The following is a 16,471-nucleotide window of genomic DNA, read 5'->3' on the forward strand; positions in this document are numbered from 1 at the left end:
TCATTGCATCCCTCTCCTTCCACCACACACCACTTGCCTCCTGCCCTGTTCTTACTTTTCAAGTTCTGCTGTCCTCTCGAAACAAAGCCAAATCCCTTGGCATTTCCACAAGGGATTCCTGGTTGACATGCCGGCATCTGCATTAATTCATGGAAAACAGCATTTTGCTCAAGATAGAAGTGAGTGGCCATTTTCATCAAGTGCTCATTTTTTAAAGGATAGGCTTGGAATTCTTTTTAAATTTATGATAAAACATCAACTTTTGACTTAGGTGTACCAGATTTTGCCTCAATGACTAACATGGTAAGGAAATAGAGCATAGCAAGCAGTATGGGAAAGTCATGGTGCCTGTGGGATACTGGGGCTGATAACGCAAGTGTCGGGCAGGCTCTCTAAGCCGTCCACGGTCAGATTCTGGTAATTCCTGACACCAGGCCTCCACAACGCACTGTTTCTTCCCCTACTGTGAGAGACGGACACTTGGTCCTTCATTCTTTTATGTGATGTGATGTCTGAAGTTAATTATTTTTAGTCTTTTCTTATCCAGCTCAAAACCACAAGAGAAATACTACTGTTAATTTTCAGTAATCCCTACCTCCATTCTACACATATACTGAAACTTTAAAAACCATCACTGGTGTTCAGCGCAGACTAAACCAATCCCCTTTAGAAGACAGGTGAAACAAATGCCTTCTAAAACTTAGTGTTGTAACTCCTTCAACATTTAATGAACGGCTCAAGTGATAACCTGTTTGTGAAAAGCACTGTCCTAGACATATAATTTTTAAGCGTGGTTAACTGAAATTTAAACTCAACCAAAAAAAAAATTCTAGATTTTTTTTTCACTATGCCTTTGTTGAAGAAGGAAATTGGAAGTTACATAAGGCTGCAAATTACATGGAAGTCTGCTTGACTCACAATACACAGCAACAGTAACAGAAAGATTGGATTACTGAGGCACAAATGATACAACAGCCTTCCAAATTTAACCTATTTTTTGGTAAAATTGCTCCCACAGACCTGGAAAGTTTGAAGTACTTCAGAAAGGGCAGGGAACTGTTCTCCCCTCCTCCCATATGTAATATATCAAATATATCAAATAGATGGTAAAACCTTAGGACTGCGAAGTGCCACTGCAACAATGTCACAAAAAATATAACATAGTCTCAGGATGTTAGAAATCATGTCCAGGCCAGGTAACAAAGAAGAATTTATGAGGCCATCTAAGGACCCTTGTGCCTTAGCCCTGTGAGAATTTCCTGGGAAAGAGGACGTGGAAGATGATGGAAGATAGGTGATGGTGAAAATGGCCCACAAGGAAAGGGGAGGGGGTGGTAAGAAAACCTGGAAGGAAAAGGGAGGGTCGCCTGGAGTTTTGAATATCCTGGAAACAAGCATTCTAACATCTGAGCATGAACTATGTTGGCACTTCACCTTCCAGAAGAAAACAGAGCAGGCAATTGTGGCACCTGGTAAGTACAGATGGTCAGTAAACTTTTGCCAAAAGAATGGACGGGGCTCCCGCCATGTGGAGAGCTCAACTGCAGGGGCTCAAGGCATCCTAGACTAAAGGAAACTTGAGGGCAGCTGTCCTGGTGCCTTCCTTTCTCCCCAGGATTCCTGCAGTTATGGCCAAATGTCCCCCATTTCCAGAATGAGTGCTATTTATCCCCAAGATTTCTGTACTCCTGTCTGAAACTGAATTTTCACAATAGAAATTCTCAAAGTCCCTGGCGCATTTCCCCATTTGTAGAGGATTGCTTTCAATTAAACATAAGGGGAAAAGGGCCTGGATTTGTTTAATTCACCAACACAACCCCCAGGACCTCCACTCCACCCACCGCCTGTGCCCCTCCCCCCCTTTTTTTTCATTCAAGTGACTCATTTGTCCGGAATTCATCAACACTTGCCATTCTTTCAAACTGTGTCTACTGGTACCCGAGCAAGCAATGCACTTCCATCACATCTTTAACCTTAATGATTGAACACAGATCAAAGACATAAAACAGGTCACATCCGAGCTTCAGTGCAGGGCTAACATCACAGAAGCCCGGATTGCTCATCACCAACAGAACTAAGCTTCTTTAATACACTTTCATGGGTTTAAAAATTTATTAAATCATATTATACAAATTATCTCATTAAATTTTCCACATGATCATATCGCCTTACCTGGCTCCTTAACAGTTCTTTTAAAAGTATACCAAATAGAGCCACGTTCAAGAAGAGCTACAGTGAACACTCAGCTACAGTGTGTGTGTATGTGATAGGAGCACAAGCTGCCCAGAAGAGAAATTCCATTTGTTCAGTGCATTTGAAAGAAATGCAAGTTTCTTCTTACCCTGTTGCTATACAGCCCTATTCTCAGAACGCTGTTTTCCATTGAGTAATAGAATTGAAGATGGCAGGTCTTGCCCCAGCAGTGACACACAGAGCTATTCAGATAAGCCCTGCTGTCCAAATGGTTATGGGTAAAAGCAGGCTTAGCTCCTAGCCATACAAAATAACCTGAAAAAGAAACAAAGAGGAAGCAATTTAGAAAAAAATAGCTGTTCTCTGTTTGAGTAAAATTATTGCATTTCTAGATTTTTCAAGACCATGCTTGGAAAGGAAATATTTTACTTAAAAGGATTAGAATTTCGAAATGATTACCTCAACTACAAATGATAAGTTTTCCTTTTCCCTCAAGATTTTAGAATATATATAAATATGCTCCTAATCCTTGAAATCAGTTTGATAATACCTCCAATATGAAAATTCAATACCCTTATAAAAATCTACTGATATAAAATTCTTAATGCCACCAAATTCTTATCATTTTAGTTTCAATATCAAATGCAATATTTCTTTAATCAAGAGATCATCTTTCTTCCCAGAATTCTTTCTCCTTTCTAATTGGGACTCTTAAATCTTTTTTATAGGGATACCTTTAAAGTTACAAGGAATGCAATTTGAAAGAAAAATGAATTATTAAAGCATTAAAGAAAACAGAGATAGCCTAACCATTATATAAAACCCCTCAAAAGATGAGAAAGAGGAAGGAAAGAAGGGAGAGAGGGAGGGAGGGAAGAAAGAAGAAACAAAGGAATGAAGGAAGGGAGGGAGGGAGGAAGGGAGGGAGGGAGGGAGAGAGGGAAATGCCAAATAATGAGAGGGGCTGAAGCCACAGAACTCAGGCTGTGGGACCTGAAGCACACTGCTGTAGCAAAGATGACTGCTTGAACCTCTGAGAAAAAGATAGAGGAACAGAGTCAAATGCTATCAAGGAAGCCAAAGGCTAGGGCGGGGAGATGAGTTGGAAAATCCACGAAGTAAGGCTGCCTCAGGAAGCAGCTCAGAGACTGCCTCTGCATCTGCAGTGTCCCAACTTCCCCGTGCAGCATGCACCCCAAATCAAGCATTGCTGTACTCCAGATAGCATCTTGGGAAGCCAAGTGGGCCTTGGACAAATCACTAATCTAAGAGGGGTAAGCAAAAGAGCAGGAAAGAATGGACACAGAGGGAGAGATCAAATGCACTTTGCTAAATATATGCTAGAAAGACAGCAAAAATTAATTATATTTGCAAAATGAAGGCATTAAAAATTGAAGATAATTTTAGTAAAGTCTAGTGAAGATTTTTTAAAAGTATGTTAAGAAGCTTGAAGAAATATTAGTAAAGTACGAAAAGAGAGTTCATCAGCACAAATCTTCCCTAACTAAAAGAACAATTAAAAAGTTAACTCCAGGGAAACGGACTTGGCCCAGTGGTTAGGGCGCCCACCTACTACATGGGAGGTCCGCCTCCTTGACCCGTGTGGAGCTGGCCATGCGCAGTGCTGATGCGCGCAAGGAGTGCCGCGCCACGCAGGGGTGTCCCCGCGTAGGGGAGCCCCACGCGCAAGGAGTGCGCCCCATAAGGAGAGCCGCCCAGCGCGAAAGAAAGTGCAGCCTGCCCAGGAATGGTGCCGCCCACACTTTCCATGCCGCTGACGACAACAGAAGTGGACAAAGAAACAAGACGCAGCAAACAGACACAGAGAACAGACAACCGGAGGAGGGGGGGAATTAAATAAAATAAATAAATCTTTAAAAAAAAAAAAAGTTAACTCCATTAAAAAAAAAATAAAGACCAAAAAAAAAGTTAACCCCAAGAAGAAGAGAGGGCCAGAAATAAAGGAAGCAATGGTGAAGAAGGAAAATGATCAAATGTAGTGGCAAAAATGATAATTTAGTAAGATACAGTATTAATTTCCTGTGGCTGCTTTAACAAATTACCTCAAAATTCATTCTCTTGCAGGCCTGGAGGGCAAAAGCCTGAAATCAAAGTGTTGGCAGGGGTTCCAGGGAAATCCTGCCCTGCCCTTGCAGCGTCGGGGTCTGTCAGGCGTCCTTGTGCCTCTGTGGTGACACAGCCCCCTCCTCACCTCTCCGTGGAAGCTCCTTCTGCCTCTCTCTTAGAGGGACACTTGTGATTGGACTTAGAGCCCACCCAGACAATCCAAGACGATCCCCTCAACTCAAGACCCTCCAGTCAATTATATTTGCAAAGACCTTTGTTCCAAACAAGTCCACACTCACAGATTCTGGCAAAAACATATGAATATTTTGGGGGCCATTTATTGACCTTGAATTTTTTTTTTTGCAGTTAAACTATGACAACTACCATGATGGCCACAGAGTAAGGTGCTCCTAGAGTCAGCAGTTACTAGTCACCCAGAGCTATCTAAAGCACCTGCTTGGGGCTCCAAAAGACCAGAAGAACATCCTGCCCCTTCTTTGAAGGAATGGAAGGAGGAGATGCCCATCTGCAGAGAAGAATTGTAAGTAGAGCATCCATGCCCCAGAGGCTGGCGCCCATCCTCCACTGGAGGCACAAGCCTCCTCGGGAGCTGCTCCACAGCTGGAATTGGAAGTTCCACTTTATAAAAACAGGGGAGGAAGAGACAGCTGGGCAACAACTTCAGCTACTGAGCAGTAAATTCAGCGGGCTACAGTATAATCCTGAGAACAGCTAAAGTTTGAACCTGTCCAAGTCAGAAAAAGGCCAGGAGCTGCCATCTTAACTCCACACCTGGCATGGGGGAAGCAGGGCAGACTGAAAACCCCAGTGCTGGTGGTGACTGGCTTCTTTCCATCTGGATCAGATTCAGCTCTAGCTAGCCCAGGCCCCAGCACCACCTCTGGCAGGGTGAAAGCTGGGGGGACCTGTGCCAGCCTCTCCTGGAAAATACAGGCACATCACAGAGGCCGGTGATCATCCTACTTTGGCAGTGCAGGCCACCCCAGGAGCTATTCTGTGGCTGGAATTGGAAGCTTCACTTCCCAAACACAGGGGAGGAGGAGACGGTTAGCCACCAATTTCAGCTACTGATGAGTAAATTCAGCTGACTAAAGTATAATCCTAAGAACAGAAAATGTCTGAACCTGTTTAATATAGAAAGAGGCCAGTGGCCGCCATTTTGACTCTGCCCCCAGTCTGAGGGGAAGCCAGGCTGATTGAAAATCACAGCGATGCAAGAAACTGGTTTCTGTCACTCAGACTGGCCTGCAGCCCTGTACTAAGCTTCAGCCCCGCTTCTGGCAGGGAGGAGGTTGTCAGGCCCTGCACCATCCTATCCAGGTACATTTGGCTGCACAGACTGAATAATCAGATTTGAAAGCATACATAGAAAAATAGCAGATCTTGTGGGAATGAAAGGTGCAATAAATGAAATTTTAAAAAAACATTGGAATCATATAATAGCAGATTTGAGGAGATAAAAGAAAGGATGAGCTTGAAGAAATGGTCTCTGAAAGTGAACATACAAAAGAACAGATGAAGAAAAGAATGGAAAAAATTGAACCAGGTTTCTGGGAGCTAAACGACAGCAAGAGACATGCAAGCATATGTGTCATGGGTGTTCCAGAAGGAGAAGAGAAGGGAAATGGGGCAGAAGGGATATTTGAAGAAATAATGGTAAAAAATTTCCCAACTCTATTGACAGACATAGATATCCATGTCCAAGAAGCACAACATACTCCCATCTGAATAAATCCAAATAGACCAACTCTGAAACACATATCAATCAGAGTATCATATGCCAAAGACAGAGAATTCTGAGAACAGCAAGAGAAAAGCAATGCATGACATATAAGGGAAACCCAATAAGATTAAGTGCCAATTTCTCATCAGAAACCATGGAAGCAAGAGTTGTCTCAAATGATATTGCAGGGACAGATGCCAAACATTATATATTCCACCAAAACCTACTGAATGGACTGGGAGAGAGTGTAAACTACAACATAAAACTAAAATCTATGCTGTTTAGCAGTGCCCCAAAATGTATTCATCAAATGCAATGAATGTACCACATTAATGAAAGAAGTTGTTGATGTGTTAGGAGTGGGGTGGTGGGGAATGTAATATTTTAATGTAATATTTTGTGTGATTTATGTATCTTTAAAAAAAAAGATAAAAAACAAAAAACAAAAAAAACAGTAGTGTGATATATTTAAGATATTACAAGAGAAAACTTCTATCCAAGAATTTTATATCTGGCAAGATTGTCCTTCAAAAATGAAGGCAAGTTTAGAATATTCACAGATAAACAGAAACAAGAAACTGGCTTTGCAGGAAATACTAAAGGCTGTGCCACAGCCTGAAGAGAAAAGACAGGAGAGAAGCCCGGAAGAGAATCTAGAAATGAAGATTATATCAATAACTAATGAAAAGTGTCGAAAGAGTGGTGAAAATAAAATATGACAGATAAAACCCAAATATTCAGGAATAAACTTAACCAATGATATAAAGCTCTTGTATTCAGAAAATGACAACTCACTGTTAAAAGAAATTTTAAAAGACCTAAATAATTGTAAGAACATTCCATGCTTTCATATTAGAAGACTAAATATCATTAAGAAGGAAATACATATATATAATTAACATGTTTTATTAAGTTGTCAATTCTACTCAAATTGATGTATAGATTCAACGCAATCCTGATAAAAATTCCACCAGCATTTTTTAAACAATTGGAAAACATGTCAAATTTATTTGAAAGTGTATGGGGTCCTGAATAGCCAGAAACATCTTAAAAAGAAAAACCAAAGTTAGAGGACTCTAATATCACTTTAAATTGAAAGCTAAAATGGTAAAAAACAGCATGGTACTGGCATAAAGACAGATGCATAGAGAAATGGAACTGAATTGATGGTTCATATACTGACCCTTACATCTATGGTCAAGTGATTTTTGACAAGCCTGTTATACCCACCCTGCTCAGGCAGAACAGTCCATTCAACAAATGGTGCTAAGAGAACTGGATATCCTTAGTCAAAAGAAGGAAAGAGGACCTCTATCTCACACCTTATACAAAAATTAACTCAAATGGATCAAAAACCTAAATGTAAAAGCAAGAACCAGAAAGCTTCTAGAAGAAAATGTAGGAAAATATCTTCAAGACCTGGTAGTAGATGGTGGATTCTTAAAGAAGAGGAGAACTGAGATGAACTACTAATGTTTAATGTATGTAAAAATTTTAATTAACTTTACTATAAATTGTGGAAATATACAGAGTTGATGGTAAGACATTATAGCAAGTAACAGTTTGTTTATAAGTATGAATGCAGCTGAAAATGGTAGTCTAGGGATGTAAATGCCAATTTTCAGAAAGCTAGGGAATAATCTAGGGACTGAATAGCACAGTAAACCGGGAGGTGGATGAGAATTGTGGTTGTTGGTACAGATGCAAGAGTGTCCTTTGTGAGCTAGAGCAGATGTACATCACTACTGTAGGGTGGTGGGAATGTGAAGAAGCATAAGAAAAATACAACTGGAGTGACCTATGGACTGTGGTGAACAGTACTAACATAATATTCATGCATCTATGCCAAAGTTATATTGTGTTGATAATGGGGGAGTATGGAAAAAGTGTGTCAAATGTATGCTGTGGACCTGGTAATAGTCTGATGATATTATCTCATAATCTGTAACAAATGTTCTACCATGGTATGTTGTGTTGTTAGAGGGGTGTTATTTGGAATTCTGCACATGTGCATGATTGTTTTGTAAGTTCACAACTTCTGTCATAAAAATATTTTAAAAATAATAATAGGGTGGGTTGGGAAAAATACACCAAATGTATGATAAGGACTATAGTTAGTAGTAAGATTTTGACAATATCTTTTCATAATTTGTAACAAATGTCTCACAATAATGCAAGGTGTTGGTAGTGGGTTGATATATGGGAACTGTAGCAGTTTGATATGGTTTATGAATTCCAAGAATAGATATTGGATTATGCTTGTAAACTGGTCTGTACCTGGGCATGATTAAGTTATAATTAGGGCTTTGATTGCGCCATGTCAGTAGGACGTTGAGTCCCCGCCCCCTTCGTGGACAGGTACTCACTGATAAAACTACACAGCAGAGCAGAGGAGTTCATTGGAGTTTTGAGCTGGAGTCCAGGAAGTAAGCAAACAAACAAGCAGAGCAGCTAAGCCTGGAGAGCCTAAAGTTCTGGGGGGAGAGACAGAGCCAGTTGCCTGATAGTCTGCAGTTGATCTTGCGGAGAGAGGCAAGCCTAGAGAGCCTCATAGTCTACAGATGACCTTGTGGAGAAAAGAAAGGAGCTGCACCCAGAGAGAAATGAGCCCCGGGAAGAGAGGAAGCCAGGAAGCCTGAACCCTGGCAGACGCTGGCGGCCATCTTGCTCCAACACATGGCAACAGATTTTGGTGAGGAAGCTAACTTATGCATTATGTCCTGGTAACTATACACTTATACCCCAAATAAATACCCTTTATAAAAGCCAGTAGATTTCTGGTATTTTGTATCAGTACCCCTTTGGCTGACAAATATAGGACTCCTGTATGATGTTATGCATGTTTGCTTTGTAAGTTCACAACTTTTACTATACATTTATTTTTTATGTTCATGTAAAAATAATTTTAAAAAATAAATATAACAAGGTGGGTTGGGGGAAAATACTTTGACTAGTAGCAATAATTTGGGGGTGCTCTTTAATCATTAGTTAAAAATGTTTCATAACAATGCAAGATACTGATGGTAGGGTGAGGTATGAGAGTCCTGTATGATGTTTTTTACGTTTGTTTTGTAAGTTGACAACTATTACTATACACTTACTGTTTATGTATGTTTATGCATGTGTGATACTTCAATAAATTTTTTAAAAAGGAAAAAAAAAACTATAACTGAAAGCAAAAAATGGTGGCTGAAATGTAACTTAAATTGTACTGAGGTCCTCTCATGTTGAAGAGGAAGATAGAAATGCCAAAGCACTTTAGGTTTTGTTAAAGAAGTGTGATATTAAAGACATAATTAGAAACGTAAAATAGCCATAAAAATAAGAGATACAAAACAAAGCTTCCATGTGAGTCAGAGGAATAAAAAAAAGACTCACACCCCACCCCCATAAGAAAAGAAATTTTAAAAAGCAATGGGGAGAAAAATCAACCCAACATACAAAGTATCATGGTAGAATAGAGAAAGATGGACCACAAGGACAACTAGTGGGCTTGATAAAAAGCTTTGCACCTTTTCCCTTCTGTCCACCACTAAGTCTATTATTTTCTTAAGATAAGAAAAATAATAAATTGAGGTAACAAATAGTTAACCTTGTATAATACTGCCTTACCCTGTCAATATCTATGGCAAAGTTTCCATCAATAAACATACTAAAGACCCCCAGCAGAATGTCTTAACACTGGTCACAATAAAGAACAACTCTAAAACAAATACATAAAAGGCGCTGTGTTGTATTTCCTACCTTCATCATCACCACTGTGATCCTGCAGAGTGGTGGATCCTAACACGGAAACTGCTTTTGCTGTTGTGCGCACCCAGGAAATTTGCCCAGCAGATGCTTCTGATGCCCAGTCGCACATGTCGAACTCAAACCCACAGGCGTGACACCCTAAAAAAGGGAGAAAAGGTGTCTTTTTAATCTTGGTAGACTGAGAGAGTCTAATAGAGTGGTTGCTTAACCAGGGTTCCATGTCAGAATCGACTAAGAGATTCAATATACACACCACCATGTCTGTTCGTGGTGACTCAATAAACCTGGAGAGTTTACCAGTGACTCTATTTTTCACAAGTTCCTAGTTGGTCTGATTTTTCACAAGTTTCCCCCAGTTGGAAACAACTGAAGAAAATTAATGGAGTGGGGATCCTAGCCTTTCTCTTACCATTGCCCAAGTTGCAATTTTTAAATGACATAATATTTCACCTTACCTACTTTACAGAATTGTAGTTAAATTATTTTTGTTTATAAACACATTGAAAATTTAGAGGAAAAACACTGTATGTAATTCCAAGATGACTTTAAATATGATTGTTTTACCAAACAGCATGACCTTAAGTGAGCAAACTGAGTATCTTTCATGTTTTGAATAAACCACAGATACCAATTTATACCCCAGCTAACTGAGGACACTCATGGCAGCAAAGGCTGCCCATGAGCAGTGGCCTCTGGATCTCACTGGCCATCAGCATGCCAACCAGGTAGACATCTCAGGTCGGTACTTACATCTTGATCCTCCACCCACAGAGTCAAATCTACAGAGACTGGCATCTGGATGGCATAGCGCGTGATCTGTGTCCAATGCTTGACATGGTAAAGTTTCATCTGTTAGATTTAAAGATTGGCAAGAAGTAAGATACAGGTGCAGCTGGGAAGACCAATGTATTTCTCCAAAGGATACCATTTGTTTTAGAAAGGACTATCCTCCCAGCTCTTCTCTCAGGCAGTACTACCCATAAGGATCCCCTAGAGAGAGGATAAAACATCCATGCCAAAACTTTTTTGTTGTAATCAGATCTCTAGTGACTTGCAAGCCCCCATGAAAGTAAGTAACTTCCCTTAATATTGAAACTAAGACACTTTTGTTAGAGGGATAATTGTACATGCATTGAACATGTGGAGCTGGAATCTTTCCTGGAACTATGTTCCCTGCAGTCCTTTCCTACCGAGCCCACTCTCTCCCCCACAGCCCTCTCAACACAGGACCAGAGGTTGACCAGTTGTCCTTACTGCTGCTATGGCTCCTTCTTCTTCTCACTTTCCTGAGTACCTCAGCTCTGAATGTCTTGATACCAGACAATGTCCCTGGCCATGCCAACTTCTTGTACTCACATGCAGTCACCGGGTCCCTCTCCCTCCACCCTTGTCTCCCAGCCTTCTTTGTCATTACAACATTCTCTTCCCTCTTGCCTCTTGGTTTCCTGATTCCTTCTTCTTAATGGTCTTGAAGGAGAACATTGGTCCTCTGATCTCCCTGAAGGAGAACAATGATGAAGAACCACCCTTGCCTCCACTCCTCTGGACACTGTGACGACTAATGAAGGCCACACAGCCATTATCTTACCTTCTCCTGGTTCCCACTCCATCAGCAATCCTAGACCCCCCACTTACTCCCTCTAGGATTCAACTCTAACAAATTCTAACGGTGCCAGGTCCTGCAATCCAATGGCCCCACAGTCTTAACAACACCAATCATCCTCTGCCAGTCCTCACATCTTTCTTCCAGGGGGATGACCAGCTCATGAACATAGCTGTGCTCTGGCCCCTCTCGTGCTTCCTCATCCTCTCATGCCAGAAACACCCTGGTCAACACCAACCTTGCCTTCTCCATCCCACTTCTCTGCACTGTGTGTGAGCAAAGAAAAGCACACAAATACACCTTCCAAAATGACTTTTTATTCATGACTCATGCCATTACCTCATGGCAATCACACTACATTTTCCTAATTCTTTTCCTCACCCACATTTGTGGTTAACTATCCAATGCCTCACATCCCCTCAGTAAACTTCCAACACCTCCCTCCCCATCATCATCCTAAACCAATAATCTGATTTCACACTTCTTGGAAAAATGAAAGAAATCAGGAGAAAATTTGATGAGTGCCACCAGCTATCCGCCTGCGTAGTGGCCCACTTGCTACATATTTACTTCATGTCTTTCTCCTTACCTCACTCTCAGCTAAAGCTTAAGAACCGTGAGCTCAAGGATTTCTTATTGTTTCATTTATGGCTGTTGCCTCACTTCTTAGAAAAAATCTTGATGCAACATAGGTGCTCAATAAATAGTTTTTTTAGTGAACAAATAAACCATCTAAGAACAATTTGACAAATTGAAAAAAGTAGACTATATAAATTATGTATATGTTATTTGTGATAAAATTGAGAAAACTAGTTGTAAAAATGAATTATGAATACCTCCATAATCTAGTTTCTCATAATGGGAGTCTACAAATCATGAATATGCAAATCCTCTTGAATGTAAGATCCACTGAAAATAAAACTGCACAAGCAATTAAGGAAGTGTTGGCAATAAATTAAGCTAAGATTTCACAATAACAATTACCATGAAACAAGTAAAACTGTAATTTTTGTAGATTTATATAATAGCTACAAATCTTCTGCCCCCTAGAGCTACTTGATTAAATATTGACTCTATTTCAATTAAATATTGTATATTTCCTCTAATTTGTCATTATTTATAAGACAAAAAATACGGAGAGTACAGTAAACAAAAATGGCAAATTAGTCAAGTACAAATTGCATGAAATTAAAAACGTAGCTTGGGTCTACTGGTATTAAATATCATTTGCCAGTGCCAACCACTTTTACTATCTTGGGCCCCCAAACTGGAATTTACAATCATTAGGAGGGCATATGTAGGTATATGTTTTAGTGTGATATGCATATGTTGTCAACCAATGAATCTCCTGTGTGCTCTTTTTATTTTAGTGCTTTCAATCTCAGAGCTTGAAGCTGTTTAAATATATCATTTGTTTTGCTACATTTTTATTCAAGGCTCCCCTCATTCTCAAAGTTCACTGAGATTTTACTACACAAGACTATTGGGGGGATCTCAAGTGCTCCACCAGTGATGCGTGATCAGCAGAACGAGGCTCTGCCAACCATTTCCACACCAGTGAAGCCACATTCCTGGAGACCTCCATTCTTCATAATCCTCTTTTGCACAAACAGGGTATGTGAAATTAGCCAGGTTTTCTCAGATGGTGCAGAAGCAAGTCTACGTCTCAAAGGCTATTACAATAAAAGTTATAACAGACATTCATTTGGTTTTGACTCTAGAGGGTTTAGACAATTTCTTTGTCAATTTCCTTAAATTATTAATGGATTCCACTAAACCATTATTGCTTCTAAAAGGTAAAAGGAAATTAATATGAAGAAAAGGTAACTAGGTCCTTAGTTATTATATTTAACTGGATAATATGTATGCATAACTCAGCTTCTAATTAAGGGATAATTTGTATCTTTGGGGCCTTTACAAATCAGGCTAAGGCAAAGCCCTAGAAAACCAATAAAAAATATTCACAGAATATTCACAATAATATGATTAGGAGCCACAATTATGCAATCTTCATAAAAAATATAATTAGCAATATGAGTTTGCTATTCAACAATCAGTAATTAAACACATTCTTGGCTGATACACAGTGACAAATCAAACTCCGATTTCTTTTCATATTAACTACTTTGGTAAATCTAAAGAGGTCCTCCTTTCTATAAATATGCAATGAATTTTCATAACTTGGGGGTTGGGAGTTTGAATGGCACTGTTCAAAAGTGTGGTAATGGACCAAAAGATTTATCTAATATTATAATTTAGCTTGTTCCCCAAATTGCAAAGTGTTTAGAAACCATGGAGACACCTGTAACTGAGTACATTCATAAAGTTGTCTGCATTTTTATAGTAGATATGGGATTAGAAAATATTTTCTCCTAAACTGTGGTTTGTCTTTTCATTCTTTTGAAAGTATCTCTTGCAGAGTATTTCAAGGAAGCTCAATTTATCTTTTGTTTTCTACTTGTAGATCATTATTTCTGTGGTGTATATAAGAATGTAAGGTCCCAATTTTCTCCCATTTTGTCATCTTGAGGTTTCACAGATTTACCGTTTGAATTAATTTTTGTTTAAGATGTAAAGTTTTGGTCACCATTCATGTTTTTGCATATGGATTCCCAATTTTCCCACCACCATTTATTGAAAAAAACAGCCATTTCTCCACTGTCACCTTTGCATCATTGTCAAAAAGCAGTGGACCATATTTGTGTAGTTAGTCTTCTGTACTCTCTATTCTGTATTATTGGTACAATTCTCAACCATTTTGCCAAAGCCATGCTCAATCTCTTTATAATTTTAACTTTATAGTAAATCCTAATATCAGGTTGTAAGAATCCTCTAGCTTTGTTCTTTTCAAAAAATTTTTCCATATAAATTTTATAGTTACTCAAAAAAATACAAACTCTTGCTGGGATTTTAATTGGAATTTCATTGAATGCATAGATCAATGTGGAGATATTGACATCTTAACAATATTGAGTCATCCAATCAGTCAACATTTCATTTACTTAGTTCTTCTTGAAGTTTTTCATCAGAGTTTTACCGTTTTCAGGATAAAGATCCAGCACATATTTTGTTGAACTAATACACAAGTATTTACTTCAATTGTATTGTAAATGGTTCCATTTTTCTAATTTCAATTTCTAATTGTTCATTTCCTTTTATGGAAATAAAATTAATTGATGATACTGACCAAGTATTCTGCAACCATAAAAAACTTAGTTAATAGTTTTAGAAGCTTTTGTTTGGGGTAAATTCTATGAGATTTTCTACATAGACAATCATATCTGCAAATCAAGGCAGACTTATTTCTTTCATTTCAAATAGTGTGCCTTTTATTCTGTTTCTTGCCTTATTGCACTGGCTAATTCCAATATGGGACTGAATAGATGTGGTGAGAATGGACATCTTTGCCTGGGGGATTAGATATGATGTCAGGGTTTTTACACATGCTCTTTACCAGGTTAAAGAAGTTCATAGTCTGCTTGGGTTTTTTGTTTCTTTTTTTAAGATTTATTTATGTACTTTATTTTTTCTTTATTTATCGCCTCCCCTCCAAAAAAAAAATTGTTCTCTTGTCTGTCTGCTCATTGTTTGCTTGCCTCCTACAGGACCCTCCAGGAACTGAAACTGGGGCTTTCACATGAGAGGTGCGTGCCCAATGGTCTGAACCATATTCTCTCCCCATGGGCTGTGGCATCTGTTGGCTTGTGGCATCTGCTCATTGTGGCATCTGCTCATTGTGGCAGGGGCAGTGCCTGCTTGTCTTCTTTTAGGAGGCATTGGGACCCAAGCCTGGGACCTCCTATGTGGTAGGCGGATGCCCAATTGTTGAGCCACATCTGCTTCCCAACTTGGGTTTTAAATCATGAATGTAGGTTGAATTCTGTCAAATGCTTTTTTTGTATTTATTGACTTTATCATGTGCTTTTCTTCACATTTTGAATTATACTGATTGCTTTTTTTAAAAATACTGATTGCTTTTTAAACATTGAACCCATCTTGCATTCCCAGGAGGGTTGCAATGTATTATCTTTATTTATACATTGCTGGATTTGATTTGCTAACATTTTGTTGAAGATTTTTGTGTCTATGATTCTTATGAATGTTAGTCTAGAAATTTTTTTTCCTGATTTTGGTATTAGGCCAAGGCCACCTTTATAGAATACAAAGAGACATGTTCTCTGTATTTCTTTTTTCTGGAGTAGAATGTATACAACTGGTGCTATTTCTTCCCTCAATATTTGACACAATCTGCAATGACAACCACGTGGCCCTGGATGAATTTTTCATGGACATATTCACTATGAATCCTATTTTTAAAAAAACAAATATATAACTAGTCAAGTTATTGCTTTCTTCCTGAGTGAATTTTGGTCTTTTCAAGGAATGCATCCATTTCATCTAAATTGTTTAATTTATGGCAAAGAATTATTTGTAGTATTTCCTTATTATCCTTTTAATATCTGTGGGGTCTGTAGTGATAGGCCCTGTGTTCTTTCTGATATTGATAATTTGTGACTTCTCTTTTTTTCACTTGATCAATCCAATTTTTTTACTTTTTCAAACAACAAGCTTTTAGTTCTAATAAATCCATTATTTTTCCATTTTTAATTCAATTGTTCACTGCTCTTCTATCGATTTTTTCCTTCTGCTTATTTAACTTTAACTTGTCATTCTGTTTTATAAGTTCCTTAAGATGGATGTTTCACTTACTAATTTGTGAACTTTCTTCTTTCCTAATAAAAACTTTCATTTCTATTAATTTCTTTCAAGGCATTTGCTATACCTGCGTGCAGATTTTAGTGTGTTATTTTCATTTTCACTGTTATCAAAATACTTTGCTATTTAGAAGTCTGTTTTATTTAAGAGTGTGGAAGTTCATTTACAAGTATTTGGGGATTTACCAGATATCTTTCTGTTATTGATTTGTAGTTTATTTCAATATGGTCAGAGGACAAACCTTGTATAAACTCATTTCTTTTTAATTCTTAAGGGTTTTTTCGTGATGTTACGCCAAGCCATAGAGGAGCCCAAGGCAAAGGTGAAATTTAGCAATACTGATCCTCTCTTAACTCAACATTTTAATATTTTGGCCATTATTTAGATCATTGGTT

The 16,471-nt window shown here is 38.6% G+C and overlaps 1 protein-coding gene across 3 annotated transcripts in view; it reads right to left on the reverse strand.

Annotated features, from left to right (window-relative positions):
- MALRD1 (MAM and LDL receptor class A domain containing 1) overlaps positions 1-16,471 on the reverse strand; it is a 688,615-nt gene that overhangs the window by 620,721 nt on the left and 51,423 nt on the right. For all 3 annotated transcript variants that reach the window (XM_058297890.1, XM_058297888.1, XM_058297889.1), the window contains exons 6-8: positions 10,508-10,606; positions 9,749-9,895; positions 2,342-2,508 (exon numbers count right to left, since the gene is read on the reverse strand). In XM_058297890.1, coding sequence (XP_058153873.1) covers positions 2,342-2,508; positions 9,749-9,895; positions 10,508-10,606 — 413 coding nt within the window. The remainder of the gene's footprint in view (positions 1-2,341; positions 2,509-9,748; positions 9,896-10,507; positions 10,607-16,471) is intronic.

This window comes from Dasypus novemcinctus, chromosome 5 (genome assembly GCF_030445035.2).
Source record: "Dasypus novemcinctus isolate mDasNov1 chromosome 5, mDasNov1.1.hap2, whole genome shotgun sequence".
Lineage (NCBI taxonomy): Eukaryota > Metazoa > Chordata > Mammalia > Cingulata > Dasypodidae > Dasypus > Dasypus novemcinctus.